The 19,939-nt window shown below is 38.5% G+C and overlaps 1 protein-coding gene across 3 annotated transcripts in view; it reads right to left on the minus strand.

Moving 5' to 3' along the window:
* Nucleotides 1–4,760: 4,760 nt before the first annotated feature.
* LOC139976746 (uncharacterized) overlaps nt 4,761–19,939 on the minus strand; it is a 195,477-nt gene continuing 180,298 nt past the window's right edge. For all 3 annotated transcript variants that reach the window (XM_071985465.1, XM_071985464.1, XM_071985466.1), the window contains 10 exons: nt 18,971–19,051; nt 13,682–13,771; nt 12,770–12,844; nt 8,597–8,668; nt 8,057–8,134; nt 7,506–7,583; nt 6,957–7,040; nt 6,394–6,486; nt 5,419–5,496; nt 4,761–4,798 (listed from right to left, as the gene is read on the minus strand). In XM_071985465.1, the coding sequence (XP_071841566.1) occupies nt 4,776–4,798; nt 5,419–5,496; nt 6,394–6,486; nt 6,957–7,040; nt 7,506–7,583; nt 8,057–8,134; nt 8,597–8,668; nt 12,770–12,844; nt 13,682–13,771; nt 18,971–19,051 (752 nt within the window). In that variant the 3' untranslated portion in view covers nt 4,761–4,775. The remainder of the gene's footprint in view (nt 4,799–5,418; nt 5,497–6,393; nt 6,487–6,956; nt 7,041–7,505; nt 7,584–8,056; nt 8,135–8,596; nt 8,669–12,769; nt 12,845–13,681; nt 13,772–18,970; nt 19,052–19,939) is intronic.

A 19,939-nucleotide genomic window follows, 5' to 3' on the forward strand; every position in this document is an offset into this window, starting at 1 on the left:
CCCTCAACGCTATTCACACAACGGACTTGACAGGGTCTGCATATCACTAATAGCTATTCACACAACTGACTTGGCAGGGTTTGCATTTCACTAAACACTTCACACAACTGACTTGGCAGGGTTTGCATATCACTAAACGCTATTCACACAACGGACTTGGTAGGGTCTGCATCACTAAACAGTAATCACACAACTGACTTGGCAGGGTTTGCATATCACTATAAAACCCTATTCACACAACGGACTTGGTAGGGTCTGCATATCACTAAACAGTAATCACACAACTGACTTGGCAGGGTCTGCATATCCCTAAACGCTATTCACACAACTGACTGGCAGGGTTTACATATCACTAACTCTATTCACACAACGGACTTGGCAGGGTTTGTATATCACTAAACACTATTCACAAGATGGACTTAGCAGGGTCTGCATACATTAAACGCTATTCACACAACTGACTTGGTAGGGTCTGCATATCACTAAACGTTATTCACACAACGGACTTGGTAGGGTCTGCATATCACTAAACGCTATTCACTCAACGGACTTAGCAGGGTCTGCATATCACTAAACGCTATTCACACAACGGACTTGGCATGGTCTTCATATCACTATACGCTATATATAGTGTACAATGAACATATTAACAAACCTTAAATGTATGCACATGAAAGGAGAATGCCTTCAGTTGAACATCAACCTTCATGAGAAGTATTAGAAATTTAAAAGAAGAACTTAGAAGAAGTATACTGCTACCAACATTTATTCTGCAATAATCCATCATGATAAAGATTTTAGAATACATACAATTAAATTGAACTCAGTCAATGAGGGGTGACCACATAAGCAAGTAGAATAAAAACCCTCTTTACATTCGAATGCAACACTTCAACCAAGTATGACTTCTGATACAGGCAGCAGGATTGAACAGGTCTTTATTTTGATGTCTTCAAAATACCTGTAGAGTTTTTAATGTACCTTTTGAGGGTGTATAAATGAGCATTCACTGCCAGAGTGACATGACTGAAAGTTAACTTAACAATAAGAAAGTAGAAACTAGACACAAGGAAATTCTGGCAGCCAGTCAGGAACTCAGACAAGCGTGGCATGGAAATACAATGAGATGTGCTAAACATTGCAAATGGAAGGGAAGTGCTACATACTTTAATATCTCTACAAGTACGGACTTGTTTTACTTTGGTCTAATTGAATTCTGACATTGCAACGAGGAGAGTCACTGGGTGGTTAGTAAATCAAAAATTATTGCCACCTCATGATAGCTTTCATCAACTGAACCAGTTAAATTTGCATAGCAGATAAATCAGAATACACTTAGTAATGATAGAAGGCACCATTCTGCCTTGCAGCCTAATGGTCATTACCTTGGTCCTATAATTGGGACTAACCTTCTTGGCGGTTACACCGTTTAGTTATACAATTAGCATGTGGAGGAGAATATCTGAATAAACAGTAATATTTAAACCCTGCTTCTTTCTAAGCACCAATTAGTTTCATAACAATGAAGTATGATAAGAATTAAGGAAAAAATGATACAATTGTTTAAAATTAACTTCTAAGAAAATGGTTTGAAGGTATCCATGAGAAGAAAACCTACAGAAAGTCTGAAATATATCTGCATATTCTGAATACTATTATTACTGAGAAATTTGAATATTCATACCTGCACAGCAGATAGTTTGCATACAAATGTTTCCTCTGTAATTTCTTTTGCCCCTGAGAAATAAATTCCAAACTATTCTTGTGCCATTAGCATAGGTGCTGATAGCAAATTATTCAACTTAATTCAGGAGGCAGCTTAATTTTACCACTAAAACTTATTATTACTTCATAAACCTTGATTTATGTAAATTCATCTTAACTTGAATCGAACAGAATGTAAACAAATCATAGGTTTAGGTAATCATTTGAGAATGAATTCTAGGTTGCACACACATATTAGGAGTGAATTTTAGATTTAATAACATTTTAAACATGATTCTAGGAGAAACATTTCATGTCAATGTATCTTAAGGTGAAAACAAGTTGTCATGTGGTGAATAATAGTTAACGCCGGTGGATGAATTTAGTTTGGATATACAATTAACAACTTTCTAAGAAAAAGTGTGGTAAAGTTTGTAAGACATCGATATTAATATATTTCCCTCAAAAACATGTTATGCTCCTAACCATTAAAGCTTACAAAAAATAAAGTAAAACCTAAACCAAAGACAAGCAGTAATATACAACCACCACCATTTTTTTTAGTAGCCTTGTTGACTTTTGCAGGGCCTAGGACTTTTTAAATCTCAGCAAGGAATCTGTCAGGCCATCAACACTGTAAGTCCATTCGGTTTCTGTGGTATCTGAAAAAACAGAAGAAAACGAAAGAACTGAATACAACTGAATCGTGGTATAGCATTGATGCAAAACTAATCATATAACAATATGCAAAATGTGCATGTATTAATTATGTACATTATGACAGACTGGCAAATTATCATTTCGAGTTAATTCTCATTGACCCTCGCTTGGCTTACACGCTGAAGAAATTGTGCTTTTCATGTTATATCGTGTGATCTACGAAGTAATCAACGCTGTCGTCCTTATGTTACTTTAGCAGAAGTCACGCTTACTGTGTGCATTTATTGTGTTGACTTCCGCTGGAGTGAGATAAGGAAGACAGCATTGGTTAATTCGTAGATCAAGTGCTACCCGGGAAAATCACAGCATTTTCCTGGTATAAACTATGCGAGGGCTAATCAGGTTGAACTCGTAATGATGAAGGGAGCAGCAAAAAAAGTAATAGCTAGAATAGGAATGAATTTGGTGTGTTTTTACTAATCTTACAGTAAGTGCATTATGCGATACTGTAGATATCGAATGGCACTCCTATAAATGAAATATTTACGTTGGAATGGTCACCAGTATGAAGGCTGATTAGTTCAGTTGGTGGAGCAGAGGACTATAGAAATGCAACAAGCAAAGTTAAAATTCTACTCAAGCCAATAAACTTCTTTTATTATGCCTTAAAATTTATGTTGGTGCATGTTACATTTCACTCTTAGAAATATCTTCCGCAGAAGCAGATTGACATAAATTAAACTGAACAAATGAACAAAGGTGTCAAAAAAATTGAATAAAAGTTGCAAGATAACAATAACTAACAAATATGGCTGTCTGTTGGCACAACTTGTTCTCTTAGGGATTTATCCAGTGATAACCCCTTGAAAATAGCCTGCTAGGAACTTCAGACCCTCTACCGTATGTAGATGCACGTAAGTATGCGTTTAGTAGACAAGCAAGTTCTCAAAAGGAGTAAAACAAAAATAGAACTGCTTAAAAAAGGTAATGCAATTTGTAGATGTCATAAAATGTCACACAAAGGACACACAATATATATTGTTTTGCTCTTATTGGCCTTGTCAGACAATATAAAAGGAGCAGAGTAAGGGTTGATCAAGCTGTCTGTCTGATGCTTTCACATCAAATAATCCCAAAATGTCAATATCTTTATCTACACATTAAATTAATCATGGTTTGTACAGTCCTTTACACCAAATCTTAATGTCATTACAGATTATCACTCACCAGTCATATCAGCTCTAATGGATCGCTGTTTCGTTCCCATTGGGATTATGCTTCTAAACCAAAGAAATGAAAAAATCAGAAAATGGCATATTATATTTGTTTCTTACAGAAGAAAGAGGATAAGGGTAAACGATGTAAGTATGCAGGGCTCCAATTGACCATTAAGGCAGAGGACAAATAGCTATTTGGTGATCATACTGATTGCCATAATACCTTTAAGAATCATCTGATGTAATAGCAACAAACTGCTTTAATCTCCAGATGTGCAGTGTACCAACAAGACTAACTTTCACTAAAGCTGTAATGATAGACAAATTGGTAGACAGATCCTAAACAATTTCTTATGAGAAACTTGGCAAGAGTCCAAGGTAAGTGTCAGTCAGTCCTACATATATTCTTTGGTCTTTTAATAATTATGGCAATTCCAATAACATCTTTCTGAATATTAACAATGAAATATCTGGGATTTCTTTTCGACAATCAAGATGTAAAACGTATCACATATCCAGGCTTTCAAACAAAATACCATATTAAACCTATTCATTGTTACATCAAGGCATTTGCAATGTGTCACTTGGAATCTGATTGATCAAATAAATGTACCACAACATACACAACAGGGAATAATACGTTTTTTTTTTCTATCTGGTATCGCATAGAAAAATGCTATCCAAACAAGTGCGAGATAGCATGTTTTCGTAGATAGTTACAAGAGTATTTTTAGAGACCAAATTCCCTGTTGTGTATGTTGTGGTACATTTATTTAATCAATCAGATTCCATCATCCTGTTATGTTACATTAAAGGAACAAATATGCTCTGTTCTATCTGTTAAAGGCCAAGCAACCTGTAGCAGTGACTGTTCATGGTGTTATTTGGAATTGTTACAGTTTGCAAATAGCTCATGGATGCAGTTCTCTAGGTTTTCCTCAGAAACGGTAAAACCTTGAACATTTACCCTCATTATTTCATCTCCCTACATGTAATGTATAGGGAGATGAGATATTGTACTTCACCTTACATCAGAAATGTGAGTGTGTGGGTGTGTGTGTGTGTGTTCGTGTGCCTCAATTTCACTTTAAACTATGTCTCAACTGTTCCAAGAATTTTGCAATTAGAGGATATAGCACTTCCAAAGTGGATGGAGGATGAGGGGGATGGGCAGGACAAAGAAAAAGGATGTTGTTACTTACCAATTTCAACAGGGTCTAGGGAGAAAAAAATAAGGAAACATTAAATAAGGCCTTGTGGGAGCGGTAAGAAGCTGTATGCATATCATGAAATTGTTAAAGTCTAAAATATATGGAAATACTCTGACGACTAGCCTAACTTGCAGCTCTATAAAAATGAAACTATAATTAATACATTTCATTAACAGTTCAATCCAATAAAAACTCTTCTTTCTCTTTCTTCTGAAATTTAATGTCTCTGAAATTTAATGTTTTACTGTTTCCTTTCAACATTACTTGTGCAATTGTTGGTATAAAAAAAAAGGTTTACAGGCACCCTTATCTTCCTCCAATGATCGTGAAGCTGGGTACCAGCAGATTTTGGAAGATGAAGTTATGTAACATCAGGGTTCAAGAGAAATGTACTTTACACTATCACGCAGCAATGCTCACGTTTCTGTACATGTTGCAGCCGACAGCATAAAAAATGCGCAACATAAGTACAAGATAAAATCTTGACAAAATGGTTTCCATTGAGTACATGCAGCTTCGATGGTTGCTAACTTTCACATCAAGTATACTGTAAATGCAGTTTCACAATGTCATTAAATTACCAAATATTTCAAAAATTTGAGAGGGATTCGAAATAGTGTACTTACAAGCGAAACAAACCCCTCCAGAACATGCCTCCAACCCATCAATGCAAGGAGGATTGCAGTCGAGTAAGCCATTACCTGCTGTATATTCAAATGAAAATAAACATATTAAAATGTTAAGAATTAAGAAGACATTGTGAAATTAAATGGCTGAAAATTCTGTTAAAAGGTACGACTTTTCACTTCACATGGAGAACGAGAAGTCACATTTCTTCACTTTGTTTACTCTGTCCTACAAAAAGGGGAGAGGGGGGAAAAAAGAAGAAAAACCCATGGCAACCAGTAGTTACTTGCTAATAAACATTGATTTGTTGTCCAATAACTCAATTGCTGATTGGTCACTTCTACATAGGTTTATTTGATCACTAAATCACTTTGTTGCGTAATTAGGGCGTGTGGGTCAGGGGGGGTGGGAGTGAATTGGCCTACCGATCTACCAGCTTAGAACCGGTGTGCTGACTTTTCCGGGATCAAGCAGGTTAAGTTTCAGGAGGGCACGGATCCCCGAAAAGCGCTAGCAACAATCGGGGTGCGGGTTGCTCCACTTGTTAAAAGGCCACAAGCAGGTAGCCAGCTATGCCCCAGTATGTGCCTGATTGCTGGAAATCTGATGTTTGGTATCCTCTCTATGGTCTAGCGAATTAAGACGGTGGCAATCGAAGTAATAAAGGCTTTAGGATATCTAGAAGGATTTAGTCATCAGACTGTATAAAAGTATGGGGTAACATGTTTTTCAAATCTGCAAAAAACAAGTGTGAAAGGTTCACACACATAAAGTGACATCAGTTAGAGGCACTGCCCTACCCATACCTTCAACTTCATCCAATCAGGTAAAAGAAAAAGAGTCCCATATGCTCTAAAATTGTAAAATTTGGCTTTCTCCAACATGTATACAGTATTAATGTGGCTGCATGCATGGCTATTACACTCTGAAATAGCCTTCCTTCCCGGTGAATGTAACATACAGTGAGTGCTTACCTCCAGATAGGCAGATCGCAGTACCACTGAAATCCCTACAAACTGCACCCGTCTCCAGTGATGCACAGTTCTGTAGCGGCGATGAACAAGTCACTGTAAAAATAACAAATAAAGGAAATGTAAGTCACATAGAGCTTTTCAACATTTCATTCAAAGCAGACGATCTGTATTAACTAATAAAATATAGTGGAATTAAATTAAATTTATCCTGCAAATACTTCAAAGATTGACCAAGTTCAACTGGTGCAGCAGTTGGTGCAAATTTGTCTCCTGGTGTTTAAGAAATTGGTCATTCCAATTTCACAGTATTTGCTTTGGTTGTGTCTTTCACATGGTTTTACTAATCTTAAAGATGACGCTTTAACACCTGTACATTTGTCAGTATTACTAACTGTATTAACTAACCAAGCTTTACCCGCATCTGATAATAAGGGCATAAGCTGTTATAATCAATATAACTCTTTGGAAAAAACAGGAAAATTTTGTATCATACGAATTTGGCAAAATGGGCTATTGCTCATGAAAGCCAGTCGACCAATAGACATTTACAAGCAGTGACTCACCAATACACCGGGCAATAGTATTCGTGAATGCTATGCACGTTGTTCCAGGCTCACAACTCAATGTTGAGCACAAACCTTGAGTTGCTGAAGAAAGGAACACATTCAATATTAGTGTGTTGGTGTCAACCTCCATAATACTCATGGCCACTAAATGAGCAGGTAATTAAAGCTATTGACAATATTTTCTTCTCTGTATTAATTTCGCACTGTTAAGTGAAATTAAAAAGTTTAATCCCTATATATGCCAAGTTGTACAGGAAGTATTCAAGACAGTGCAGAACAAAAAATATTAGATCTGAAGGACACTTAAAAAAAAACACACATAAATGTTTTAGCCACGCTTCTGACCTTTTACCTATTATTACATAACTTTTGTACATTGCAATTCAAAGCATTTGTTAGGGAAAATCTATTTGTATTATTGACAGTTATTGTGTGCTGTGATATTTGCACATACTAGGTCCTAATGGTGTTGAATGTAGTATTAAGTTACTTTGGAATCAAACAGATTCCTCAGTTTTATTTGGGCATCTATTATTCCACATTTACCTGTACAGGTAGGTGTGAGACTTGGTGGATTTGCAGAGCAGACTTCATTTGCCTGACAAGGGTTTGGACTGCACGGATCTGCAAAAGAATATAAAACAATACATGATAACAGTGTACCAGAATTGAAAGGACATCTCACAACTGATTTTTTTTATTAAACTTTATTGAAAGATTTCAATTTGGAAATCTGTAAATTCAAGTTAAAAAGTGTAATCCTCATATATGCAAAGTTTTACAGCAAGTATTCAAAACTGTGCAGAACAAAGAATATTAGATATAAAGGACACTTAAAAGGAAAAACACACATAAATGTCTAACCACGCTAGTGACCTTTTATCGTTTATTACATAACTTTAGTACATTGCAGTTCAAAGCATTTGTTAGGGAAAATTTATTTGTATTATTGACAGTTATTGTTTGCTGTGATATTTGCAAAAAGGTAGCTCTCTTATACTACCATATACTAGGTCCTAATGGTGTTGAATGTAATCTTAAGTTACTTTGGAATCAAATAGATTCCTCAGTTTTACTTGGGCATCTTCCACATTTACCTGTACAGGTATGTGTGGGACTTGGTGGATTTGCAGAGCAGACTTCATTTGCCTGACAAGGGCTTGGACTGCACGGGTCTGCAAAAGAATATAAAACAATACATTATAAAAGTGTACCAGAATTGAAAGGACATCTCACAACTGATTTTTTTTATTAAACTTCATTAAAAGATTTCAATTTGGAAATCTATAAAAATTCAAGTTAAAAAGTTTAATCCTCATATATGCAAAGTTGTACTGAAGTAATCAAAACTGTGCAGAACAAAGAATATAAGATATGAAGGACACTTAAAAGAAAAAAAAAACACACATAAATGTCTAACCACGCTAATGACCTTCATCGGTTATTACCGTATCTCCTACCAGCATATTAGATAACATGTGCATTACGCATCATAAAAACAGGAGAGGCACAACACAAACCCAAACATCACCGTTTAATCCAAACAAATTGATTTAGAGTTGATGATGACGACGACGACGACGACGACGACGACGACGACGACGATGATGGAAACAAGAAAAAAGAAAAAATCTCACCAGTGCAAACATTGTTGACACAAACTTGAGTAGAAAGGCAGGCGGGATCACACTGCTGTATTACCTGAGGATCTGTGGGAGGGGGAAGGGGTGGGGGAGGAATGGCAAAAGAGTAAAATATTTTATATAACCAGACAGCAAAAATACAGTGTTTTTCGATAATGTTACATGAATAATCTTATATGAATGTGACACACTAGGCTGTAGGGTGGGTGACAACTAAACGTACTTCAATCTAAGTAGTACAGCAAAATGCATTGAGATATGACAAACAATATTCACATTGGCAGCTGATGATTCTTGTATTCAGCATACAGATTGATATCTACCAAGGACATCCAGCTTCTTCTACTTTCTTCGGATTTGTATCTACGGATGCCCTGAAGCTAATATCTAATTGCCAACAGCCTCTCTTGTTCTTATGATACGTAATGCACATGTAATCTAATTTGCTGGTAGGTGGGAGATACGGTAGATTATTAAAACGTTTCCACAATTTGACCACTGGTGACTCTAAATAGTCTTTGACCTCCACATAAAAGGACAGACTTCGAGCACTTGATCCACCTGAGATTGGTCCACTTTTCTCTTCTTAAGATATCGTGTTTAACAAGATTTTCACAATTTGACCCCTTGTAGCTCAAAATGACCTTTGACCTCCCAAAAACCAATAGGCATCTTCTACTCAATGTGGTACTTCTACACACTAAATATAAGATTGGCATAATCTTCCCTTCTTGAGATATCATGTTTACAAGCAAGGCATGACCCACAACCACAACCACATCTGCTTGCATAACTACAAAGGTAACAATTATCATCGAAACCAAAAATGTACGAAAACTCAAGAAATCAACTTCACAGACTGAATGACAGACTGGATGAGACAAAAAAAAATAGAATGTGAAAAAAATTAGATGCGGAAAAGATATCGACAGGAGACAATGATTTGGACCAGATAAGACAATGATTTGGACAGGATGAGACATTGATTTGGACAGGATGGAGAAAAGATATGGACAGGTAGAGACAAATTTATAGAATGGATGAGATACAGATGCAGAAAAGATGATATATATAGAGGCAGGATGAAGCAAAGATATAAACAGACGATATAATGGATTAGACAAATATAGGGAAAGGAGACACAGATAAGGACAGGAGACAGGGTATGGACAGGAGGATACAATGATGTGGACAGGGTGAGACAAACCTACTGACTGGATTAGACAAAGATATGGACAGGAGGAGACAAAGATACGAACAGGAGGACACAAACATACTGACTGGATTAGACAAAGATATGGACAGGAGGAGACAAAGATATGGACAGGAGGAGACAAAAATATGGACAGGAGGAGACAAAGATATGGACAGGAGGAGACAAAGATATGGACAGGAGGAGACAAAAATATGGACAGGAGACAAAGATATGGACAGGAGAATACAAAGATATGGACAGGAGGAGACACAGATTATGGACAGGAGGGATAAAGATATGGACAGGAGGAGACAAAGATATGGACAGGAGGAGACAAAGATACGAACAGGAGGATACAAAGATATGGACAGGAGACAAAGATATGGACAGGAGGAGACAAAGATATGGACAGGAGGAGACTAAGATATGGACAGGAGAAGACAAAGATATTGACAGGAGGAGACAAAGATATGGACAGGAGGAGACAAAGATACGGACAGGAGGATACAAAGATACGAACAGGAGGAGACAAAGATATGGACAGGAGGATACAAAGATATGGACAGGAGGAGACTAAGATATGGACAGGAGGAGACAAAGATACGGACAGGAGGAGACAAAGATATGGACAGGAGGAGACAAAGATACGGACAGGAGGATACAAAGATACGAACAGGAGGAGACAAAGATATGGACAGGAGGAGACAAAGATACGAACAGGAGGAGACTAAGATATGGACAGGAGGAGACAAAGATATGGACAGGAGGATACAAAGATACGAATAGGAGGAGACAAAGATATGGACAGGAGGAGACTAAGATATGGACAGAAGACAAAGATATGGACAGGAGGAGAAAAAGATATGGACAGGAGGGATAAAGATATGGACAGGAGGAGACAAATATACGAACATGAGGAGACAAATGATTGGACAGGAGAAGACAAGGATATGGACAGGAGGAGACAAAGATATGGACATGATGAGACAAAGATATGGACATGATGAGACAAAGATATGGACAGGAGGAGACAAAGATATGGACAGGAGACAAAGATATGGACAGGAGGAGACAAAGATACGAACAGGAGGAGACTAAGATATGGACAGGAGGAGACAAAGATATGGACAGGAGGATACAAAGATACGAACAGGAGGAGACAAAGATATGGACAGGAGAAGACAAAGATATGGACAGGAGGATACAAAGATACGAACAGGAGGAGACAAAGATATGGACAGGAGAAGACAAAGATACGGACGGGAGACAAAGATATGGACAGGAGGAGACTAAGATATGGACAGGAGGATACAAAGATACGAACAGGAGGAGACAAAGATATGGACAGGAGAAGACAAAGATACGAACAGGAGGAGACAAAGATATGGACAGGAGGAGACTAAGATATGGACAGGAGGAGACAAAGATATGGACAGGAGGGATAAAGATATGGACAGGAGGAGACAAATATACGAACATGAGGAAACAAATACTTGGACAGGAGAAGACAAGGATATGGACATGATGAGACAAAGATATGGACAGGAGGAGACAATGATATGGACAGGAGGAGAAAAACATCTGACTGGAATAGACAAAGATATGGACAGGAGGAGAGAAAGATATGGGCAGGAGGAGACAAATATATGGACATGAGGATACAAAGATATGGACAGGAGGGATAAAGATATGGACAGGAGGAGATAAATATACGAACATGAGGAGACAAAGATATGGACAGGAGAAGACAAAGATATGGACAGGAGGAGAAAAACATTCTGACTGGAATAGACGAGATATGGACAGGAGGAGACAAAGATATGGACAGGAGGATACAAAGATATGGACAGGAGGGATAAAGATATGGACAGGAGGAGACAAATATACGAACATGAGGAGACAAAGATATGGACAGGAGAAGACAAAGATATGGACAGGAGGAGACAAAGATATGGACAGGAGGAGACAAAGATATGGACAGGAGAAGACAATGATATGGACAGGAGGAGACAAAGATATGGACAGGAGGAGACAAAGATATGGATAGGAGGATACAAAGATATGGACAGGAGGAGACAAAGATATGGACAGGAGGAGACTAAGATATGGACAGGAGGAGACAAAGATATGGACAGGAGGAGACAAAGATATGGACATGAGGAGACTAAGATATGGGCAGGGAGGAGACTAAGATATGGACAGGAGGAGACAAATATATTGACAGGAGGAGACAAAGATATGGACATGAGGAGAGGAAGGCACAGGCTGGATCAAGCAAGGACTTGGGTTACTACCAAATTTCATCTCAAATGATTGCATTACTGTTATAGTTTAAAAGATATCTTTCATTTTTACTATTCAAATGATATGGCAAATTAACTCTACAGTGGCATCCGTAGTTGGTTAAATCATGATTAAGCAATCTTGTGTTTCTTTGTCATGCTAGACATTCTCACTTGTATACAGGCAGGGAAATATTAATTTGGTCCTCGAGTTCTTCTCCTTCTATAGGCCTTGATTTTTGAAGACCTTTACGCACCTAGCTTTGTGCATCGTCAGAACACGCTTTGCCTCTTACGTAATTATAATTTTTTTATATCAGGTGGTAAATCAAAGAAGTCCATGTAAAGCCATTGGTATATTTAAGCCATAATAAAGGTGGTAATTACATTACTGTAAAAGAGTATAGTACAGGGCCCACCAACTCTGCCCTGCCTTCCCCCAACCTCCCCCCCCCCCACTACACCAAAACACTTCCCCTGCCATATGGTTTAAAGATCAGTGGAGTAAATTTAAATCAATATGGCGAATAAATTCTTAAATGTGTGAGAAAGTTGCATGTCCACCCCAACCCAATAAAACGTTATTCAGATCAGTGTAGGTAAGAAAGAAAACTACAATATAATATGGCGGAACAATCATTTAAATCATAGTGAAAAAGAATGATAAATTAACCAATAAGAACAACCTACCCCCAATACAGAGACCAGCTCGACACGTTTCCCCGGCGTTACATCCTGGATTACATTCAAGTAGTTCACCCGAAGCTGCGGAAGAGATGAGAGAGCCGACTCGGTCACTCAAACGGAACCCTCACATTCCACTACACAAAATTATTATTTTCGAGGGTTCGGTGTTTTACTTTCAGGACTTAATCCAATGAAGCCAAAAGAGAAAAGAAAAAAGAACGGACACACGGGGTTTATCCGTTAGCTCCGAGTAAAATGGTTTTAGAGATTGGTCGATCTGCAAGTTTACGGGCTGCAAACCCAAGAAAGTGTGTCACTAAATGTTGCCAGGTGGGTCGCGGGATTTTCTCCATACATGGTTGCGGAATTTATCTTCATTTTGGCCGCCCACTCAGATCGGTTATTGAAATGATTAATATTTTTACCCATTTGTTTTCCTTCTACTTATTTTCAAGATAAATAAGTTCAATCTAGCTATTTTCATGAAGTCTGAGCAATAATCTAGCAGGGGGAAGGGGAGGGGGTGGATGAAGGGGTCTAGAAGGTTGTGAATCAGTAAGTCTTCTTCATTGTACTATCATGGGTTGTGACTCTAAAAGTTTGCAGACTCCTGCACGCTTTAATAGACCAAACAGCAGCAATGATCATTATGATGGCATCCTGATTCGACAGTTATCCAAGCTGAATACTGAATACTTAAGCACCTTGAAGAAAGGTACGGGTGAATATCAAGTCTGCGAGTCAAAGAAAGCAAAAGATTCAAAATTCTATTTATGGGATTTTAAGTGTGGGTCCAATAGAGTCAAATTTTCTTGTTTCTACATCAAAATCAGCTCAATATTATTCTGCTTCCAAAACAAAAAAATGCTATTTAACCATGGATAAATTTTGAACATACAGATGTTAGGCACTCACTTGCAATACAAATTCCAGTGATATCTGGGATTGTATCAAAGCAGAAACCACCAAGAGCTCCACAGTTTTGATCCGGAGACTGACAAGACACTGCCAAGGAGAACAAAAAAAGCATCCATTTCTCAAATATCTGCCTGATCCATGACCCCCACTCCCCACCCCCCCCCTAAAAAAAAAGAAAGAAGATACAACGAGCAAGTACATAATACGTATCTGCTAATCATAGAAAAAGTTTCAAAGCTTCAATTGCTAGTCAAGTGTATTAGTTAAAATTACAAAGTAACCTGGCCAATCGTTGCAAACCAAACCCAGCATGAAAACAGTACAGAACGGTGCAAAATAATAATACTAATTTTGTGTATATGGGTCCTGAATCGTCTTGAAGGCTTGCATCGCAATGCAGGCAAAAATATATTAATAACTGATGGGGTGAAAATAAATAAACTACCTTCTTTTAATGTTGAAGTGACTTAAAATTATTTCTTGGAGATTGGTTGGCAATTTTTTTCCACGCCTTCTGATTATTTTACAAACTTGATCACAGTTTCCCATCAAATGAACATTCATGAATAACCAAATAATGAAGCTGAATCAATCCTCTTTTTCTTTTCTTTTTTTCCTTGTTGTAAAGGCACTTATAAATATCACTGTATTTTAAGATAAATAATAATAATAATATAAAGCATTTATATAGCGCCTAACATCACAAAGGCCACTAAGCGCTTTACAGTAAAAGGTGAAACAGAAAAATGCAAAACTACAAAACTGCAAAATATCAAACAACGAATAAAAACACTAAAAAACAACTAAAGGAACAGGAGATACAAATAGACATGGTAAAAAGGCGGATAAAGGTAAAAGAAAGTTAAAGTATGGAAAAAGTTATGAAATGTCATTGTTAAAAAGATATGTTTTTAAACGGCTCTTAAAAACAGTCACAGATGGAGCGGTTCTGATGTCAACCGGGAGCTTGTTCCAAATGTCTGGGGCTGCTGCTGCAAAGGCTCGGTGACCGTAGAAAGACGTGTTGGTGTTCTTGGGGGGCTCCAGTAGGGCAAGAGATGCATAACGAAGTAACCGGGGTGGTTTGTAAGGCAATAAAAGTTCAGAGATGTAAGTAGGTCCCTGATTGTTAAGGGCTTTGTATGTAAGAAGCGAGACTTTGAAAACAACCCTGTCTCTAATCGGTAGCCAATGTAAATCTCGGAGAACTGGTGTAATGTGATGATGGTCATTGCGCTTTATCTTAGTGACAAGTCTCGCTGCAGCATTCTGAACTAACTGGAGTCTCCCAAGGTCACGAGCCGGAAGACCATAAAATAAACTATTGCAATAATCCAAACGGGACGTGACAAAAGCGTGTACAAGGCGTTCTGTTGATGAATTATCGAGGAAGTGACGTATTTTGCCGATTTTGTATAATGAAAATGAAGCGTTTCGAGCAACTTCTCTGACATGACCTCTCATCTGTAGAGTGTTGTCAAGCGTGACTCCGAGGTCTTTCACAGCTGCAGACGGAGGAATTTCGGCTCCGCATATAGATATATTTGGAAAAGGGGGAGATCTCTTGAACCTAGACGTAAGATGAAGAACTTCGGTTTTGGATTCGTTCAACATAAGCTTGTTTTTCACACTCCATGTTTTAATGTCAGCGATACATATTTCCAGTCTATGAATCGCATTGCCGCGATCCATCGGGTCCAAGACGAGGTACAATTGTGTGTCATCGGCGTAGATCATATGTTCGATACCATGGGACTTTATTATATCGGCGATAGGTGCTGTATACATGGTAAAAATGGAGGGACCGGCTACTGATCCTTGTGGTACACCTTCATTAATTGAATATTCATCGGACTGAACACCATTGATGTTAATTGTCTGAACTCGGTCTCTGAGATACGAAGAGAACCAATCAAGAGCTGTCCCACCAATGCCGTAGCGATCATGTAAGCGATGAAGTAAAATGTCATGGTCGATCGTATCAAAAGCCGCTGAAAAATCCAATAGTATTAAAGCCGCGTCCTGGTGGTGGTCGACTGCTTGGAGGAGGTCATTGTAGACGCGGAGTAAAGCAGTTTCAGTACTATGGAATTTACGGTAAGCAGACTGCTTCTCGGCCATCAGGTTATTACGTTGAAGGTATTCATTAATTTGAGAGAAACCGACTCGTTCGATGGTCTTGAATAAAAACTTCAAGTTCGATATTGGTCTGTAATTATTGAGATCATTTTTACAGAGGTTGGCCTTCTTAAGCAATGGTGTAACTCTGGAGGTTTTCAAAGAGGACGGTATCTTTCCAGATGTCAAAGATTGGTTTACAATCCGCGTGATGCAAGGGAGTACAGCCTCGATGCATTCCTTTAGAAGATCTGTTGGTAGCGGATCCAAGGATGATGATTTCATGGACGATTTCATAATGACGTCGCGAATTTGACCAACTGTCGCAGCTGTGAAATTAGTGAAAGAGCACTGACACAGATCCTCAATGTAAACAGGTGAGTCATCATCGTGCATCCGACCGTGAAGATCCTTAATCTTATCGTCGAAAAAGCTTGCAAACTTGTTTGCTAATGCTTTAGCACACGTAAAGTCTGGTAAAATACGGCTTCTGGTGTTATCAGGATTAGAAATTTTGTCAACAAGGCGGAATAATTGACGGTCATCGCAGTCGGCAATACATCTTTGGTGGTGAGCCCGCTTAGCATCGTTAAGCATTTGACGATAAGTCTTACACTGTTCATGAAAAATTTGTCTGTGTACTTCCAGACCTGATGCAAGCCACTTCCGTTCACAACGGCGCTTGACACGTTTCGCTTGACGCAGATCATCCGTGTACCACGGTGCGTTTGTTCTCAGGGTGGTAGACCTGGTAGTCCAGGGAGCATGGTGATCGAGCAAGCTGGTAAGAACATTATCGTATTGGAGTGCCAATGTGTCGAGATATCTATCAAGATGGTTGGCGAGGGCAGATTTTCCAATGTCATTAATGAAATCAGGGATGGCAAGATCACGCAGATTCCGAGTAGTTTTTGTCACTCTAATAGCGGCTGGTTGAGATATTCCAATCTGACAATTGATGGCGCTGTGGTCCGAATCCGTATCATACAAGATGTTGACGTCAGATATGACATCATCGATTTTGCGGGTGATGAGCAAGTCAAGTGTGTGCCCATTTTTATGTGTACGACCTTTGACATGTTGTTGGAGGCCAGCGGAAATGAGCACGTTACGAAAGTTGACGGCCAGCGGATCAAGATCAACGTCAACGTGAATGTTGAAATCGCCAGCCAAAATAACTTGACGAGGGATAATAGTAACACGTTCTAGTAATGATGAAAACTCCTCAAAGAATAGATTAGGTCTCAACTTATTTTTCTGGGAAGGTGGCGGCCGATATATGGCCAGCAATTCAATAGATGCGGTTTTCGTAGAAATTGTGAACTCCATATGCTCAAAAGAGCGATAGGATGGGGTAGTATGTCTCTTCACCACATAAATATTTCGAGATAGCAAGCAGATCCCGCCCCCAGCAGGCTCTACAATAAGCCTGCAAGATCTGCTTTATTGGCTCCAATTAAAGCACGCTGTGGCTAGGAAAGTTTTGTGATTACGTAATCGACCTGCCACGGTGGTCAATCGGCCAGCAGGCTCTACAATAAGCCTGCATAGCTTCTTAATACCATTGGGCTCTTTGTATAAACACTGTGTGGAAATATGTTTAAGTCTACAGTGTAGTTAATCATACAGCATTCACACAAAGACCCTCATACAAGAAAAATGTGGCAGGCGTTGCAGACTACTTGGTAAACGGAGGTCATTTTACGACCAAGGCAGGTCGATTGCGTAATCTCAAGAAAGTTTTCCATGATAGCTTGCTATAGTTTGGAGCTATACAGCAGACCTTTAACATAGAAAAACACAGTTAAAAGACTATAAGAAAATGTCAAACATTTGGAATTTCACTCCTTTATTTGAAACAATATTGGTTAGTCAAGCTAATGAGATTAAATAAGAGAATTTATCATTAAAACAAAATATATTTGTTTGAACTTCTAATAAAAAATAACTACTTTTAAATGAACAGGAGAAATTAACATTCAAATCTGCCTAATAAAGTTATTATGGGGCTATAGATAGTAAACAAGATCTATCAAATGGAAAAGCCTTTGGCAAAAATAATTTGTTTAATATGTCCTTAGCAACCAGTCCACAAAATTAAAAACCAAGGAAACAGACGCAGTAGAAAGAAAAAGTATCAGTACAGAAGAAAACAGTAACTTAATATGTCAAAGTTTAGAAGTAGCTAGCTATTATTACATTAGAAATCTTTCGGTCATAGTAGAGCCTCCCCCCCCCCTTCCACCTTGGTTTCAGTGATGGATCCAGAGTTTCATTAAAGAAAGGAGCAGGTTTGTACCTTAAATACTACAATTAAAGTCAAAATATTGGTGAATAAAGAGATTATCAATGGAAAGGAACGATCCAACTGTGTAAATTCTTTAGAGCAAAATTATGTGACCTTTAAACAGATTTTCAACGCTCTAAAAAACAAGAGATGTCAAAAGTGCCCATATTGTGCCCATATAGCCTCCCTATATTGCCTACTATATTGCCCCTATCGTTTCTCTATATTGCCCCTATAGTGTCCCTATAGGGTCCCTATAGCGTCCATGTTGTGCCCTATATCGTCCCTATAGTGCCCCTATAGTGTCCCTATAATTGCCCCTCTATTGCCCCTATAGTTTCCCTATCGTGACCCTATAGTGCCTCTATACTGTCCCTATACTGTCCCTATACTGCGTGGTCTATTCCAACCTTTTTCACCACAGCATTAAACTATACCTAGGTTGGACTTCTTTTACTAGTATCAAAATTACAAGCATTGGAACTGTATGAACACACAACATATCAAGAACACATGCCTCAAGCTTATAGCTTGGCTCGATAAAATTTGTCCATATCCGCAACATACTGTACGTTTAATATGTCTCGCCGTTCTTTCAAAATTCTTATATTTTAATTCGTAACCTTGTATTGTAGCTACAGGTTCTTCGTGTTCAATCACTTTCGTAGTAAATATTGTTACTGTAAGGCTGAATATTAGGCCACGGTGAATTTCCTGATGGTTTGTGCACAATGCAGAGTGAATGGCAAATTTTGTATCACTCAAAAGCAGGTATCTGCCCGGGAGAGTGGCAGTATATTGAATTCTCCACACCCATGTGCTCAACACAACACAATTTTTTTTTTCCGGCCACATTTATGACTCTCTTTGAGTTCACCTACCTCCACACTCGGCCAGGCCTGGCGTGTCTTCGAAACAAGTTCCTCTCGGATCACACGTGACGGTCGAACAAATATCCGGAGCTGCGAAACAGAAGATAGAGTGAGACAGATAGGAAGAACGAAAAAGAAAGGGAGAAAATAATTCATATTTCAATACAATAAAAAATTCAGCATGGATGGTACTTCTAGATTAATCTGACTGTAGTAAGACAAGTCTTTATAATGTCTTGAATGCTCCTTTAATGCTCCTCTCTAAGCCACGCCCTAATTCAACAGCGGGTGTCGTCATATCGCTTCCTATCTAGTTCTGCGAATCGTGACTTCAGATCGTAGCGGCACCGTGAGTGATCAGACTCGCGTCTCGTTCTATAGCACTTCACTTTGGCGATTGGCGAAACTGCGCAAGTTGGGTATCCATGAACTAGTTGGTGTTAATTTTGACGGTTCATCGGCGCCTGTCCGCAGCTTGTAAAAAGCACTTGTGACCGACTTCTCTGTCAAGTCATAAATCAATAGGGTACAGGTCCCCACACATTAGGACCCATATGACCGCTGTTCATATGCCGGAGAGCCCTGTTGATTATGATTTTGTTCCCTCTCTCATCACATTTATTACTTTTACTTAAGTAGTTACTTAAGTAGTTACTTAAGTAGTTACTTAAGTAGTTACTTAAGTAGTTACTTTCATTACGGTACTGGAACTGCTGGGAGTGCTTTCTGATAGTTCAGAGACTCATCGTTTCGGTTATAATTAGCATCCCAATTTGTAACCGAAATTTTCATGATCCCTTAGCAACGAAAAAGGATCCTAACTCTCTTGGATTTACTTCATCCTGTTTGGAAATATAGCCTTTCGTTCTAAAATCCAGGTATAAATCTGAAATAATGAGCAGGATCTGGTTTATTACATCCCATTTGTTTAGCTACTCTTTAGGTTTTAGGCTTTTATCCCTACGGGTGTATGGTCTT

The sequence above is a fragment of the Apostichopus japonicus genome, chromosome 12, assembly GCF_037975245.1.
Source record: "Apostichopus japonicus isolate 1M-3 chromosome 12, ASM3797524v1, whole genome shotgun sequence".
NCBI lineage: Eukaryota > Metazoa > Echinodermata > Holothuroidea > Aspidochirotida > Stichopodidae > Apostichopus > Apostichopus japonicus.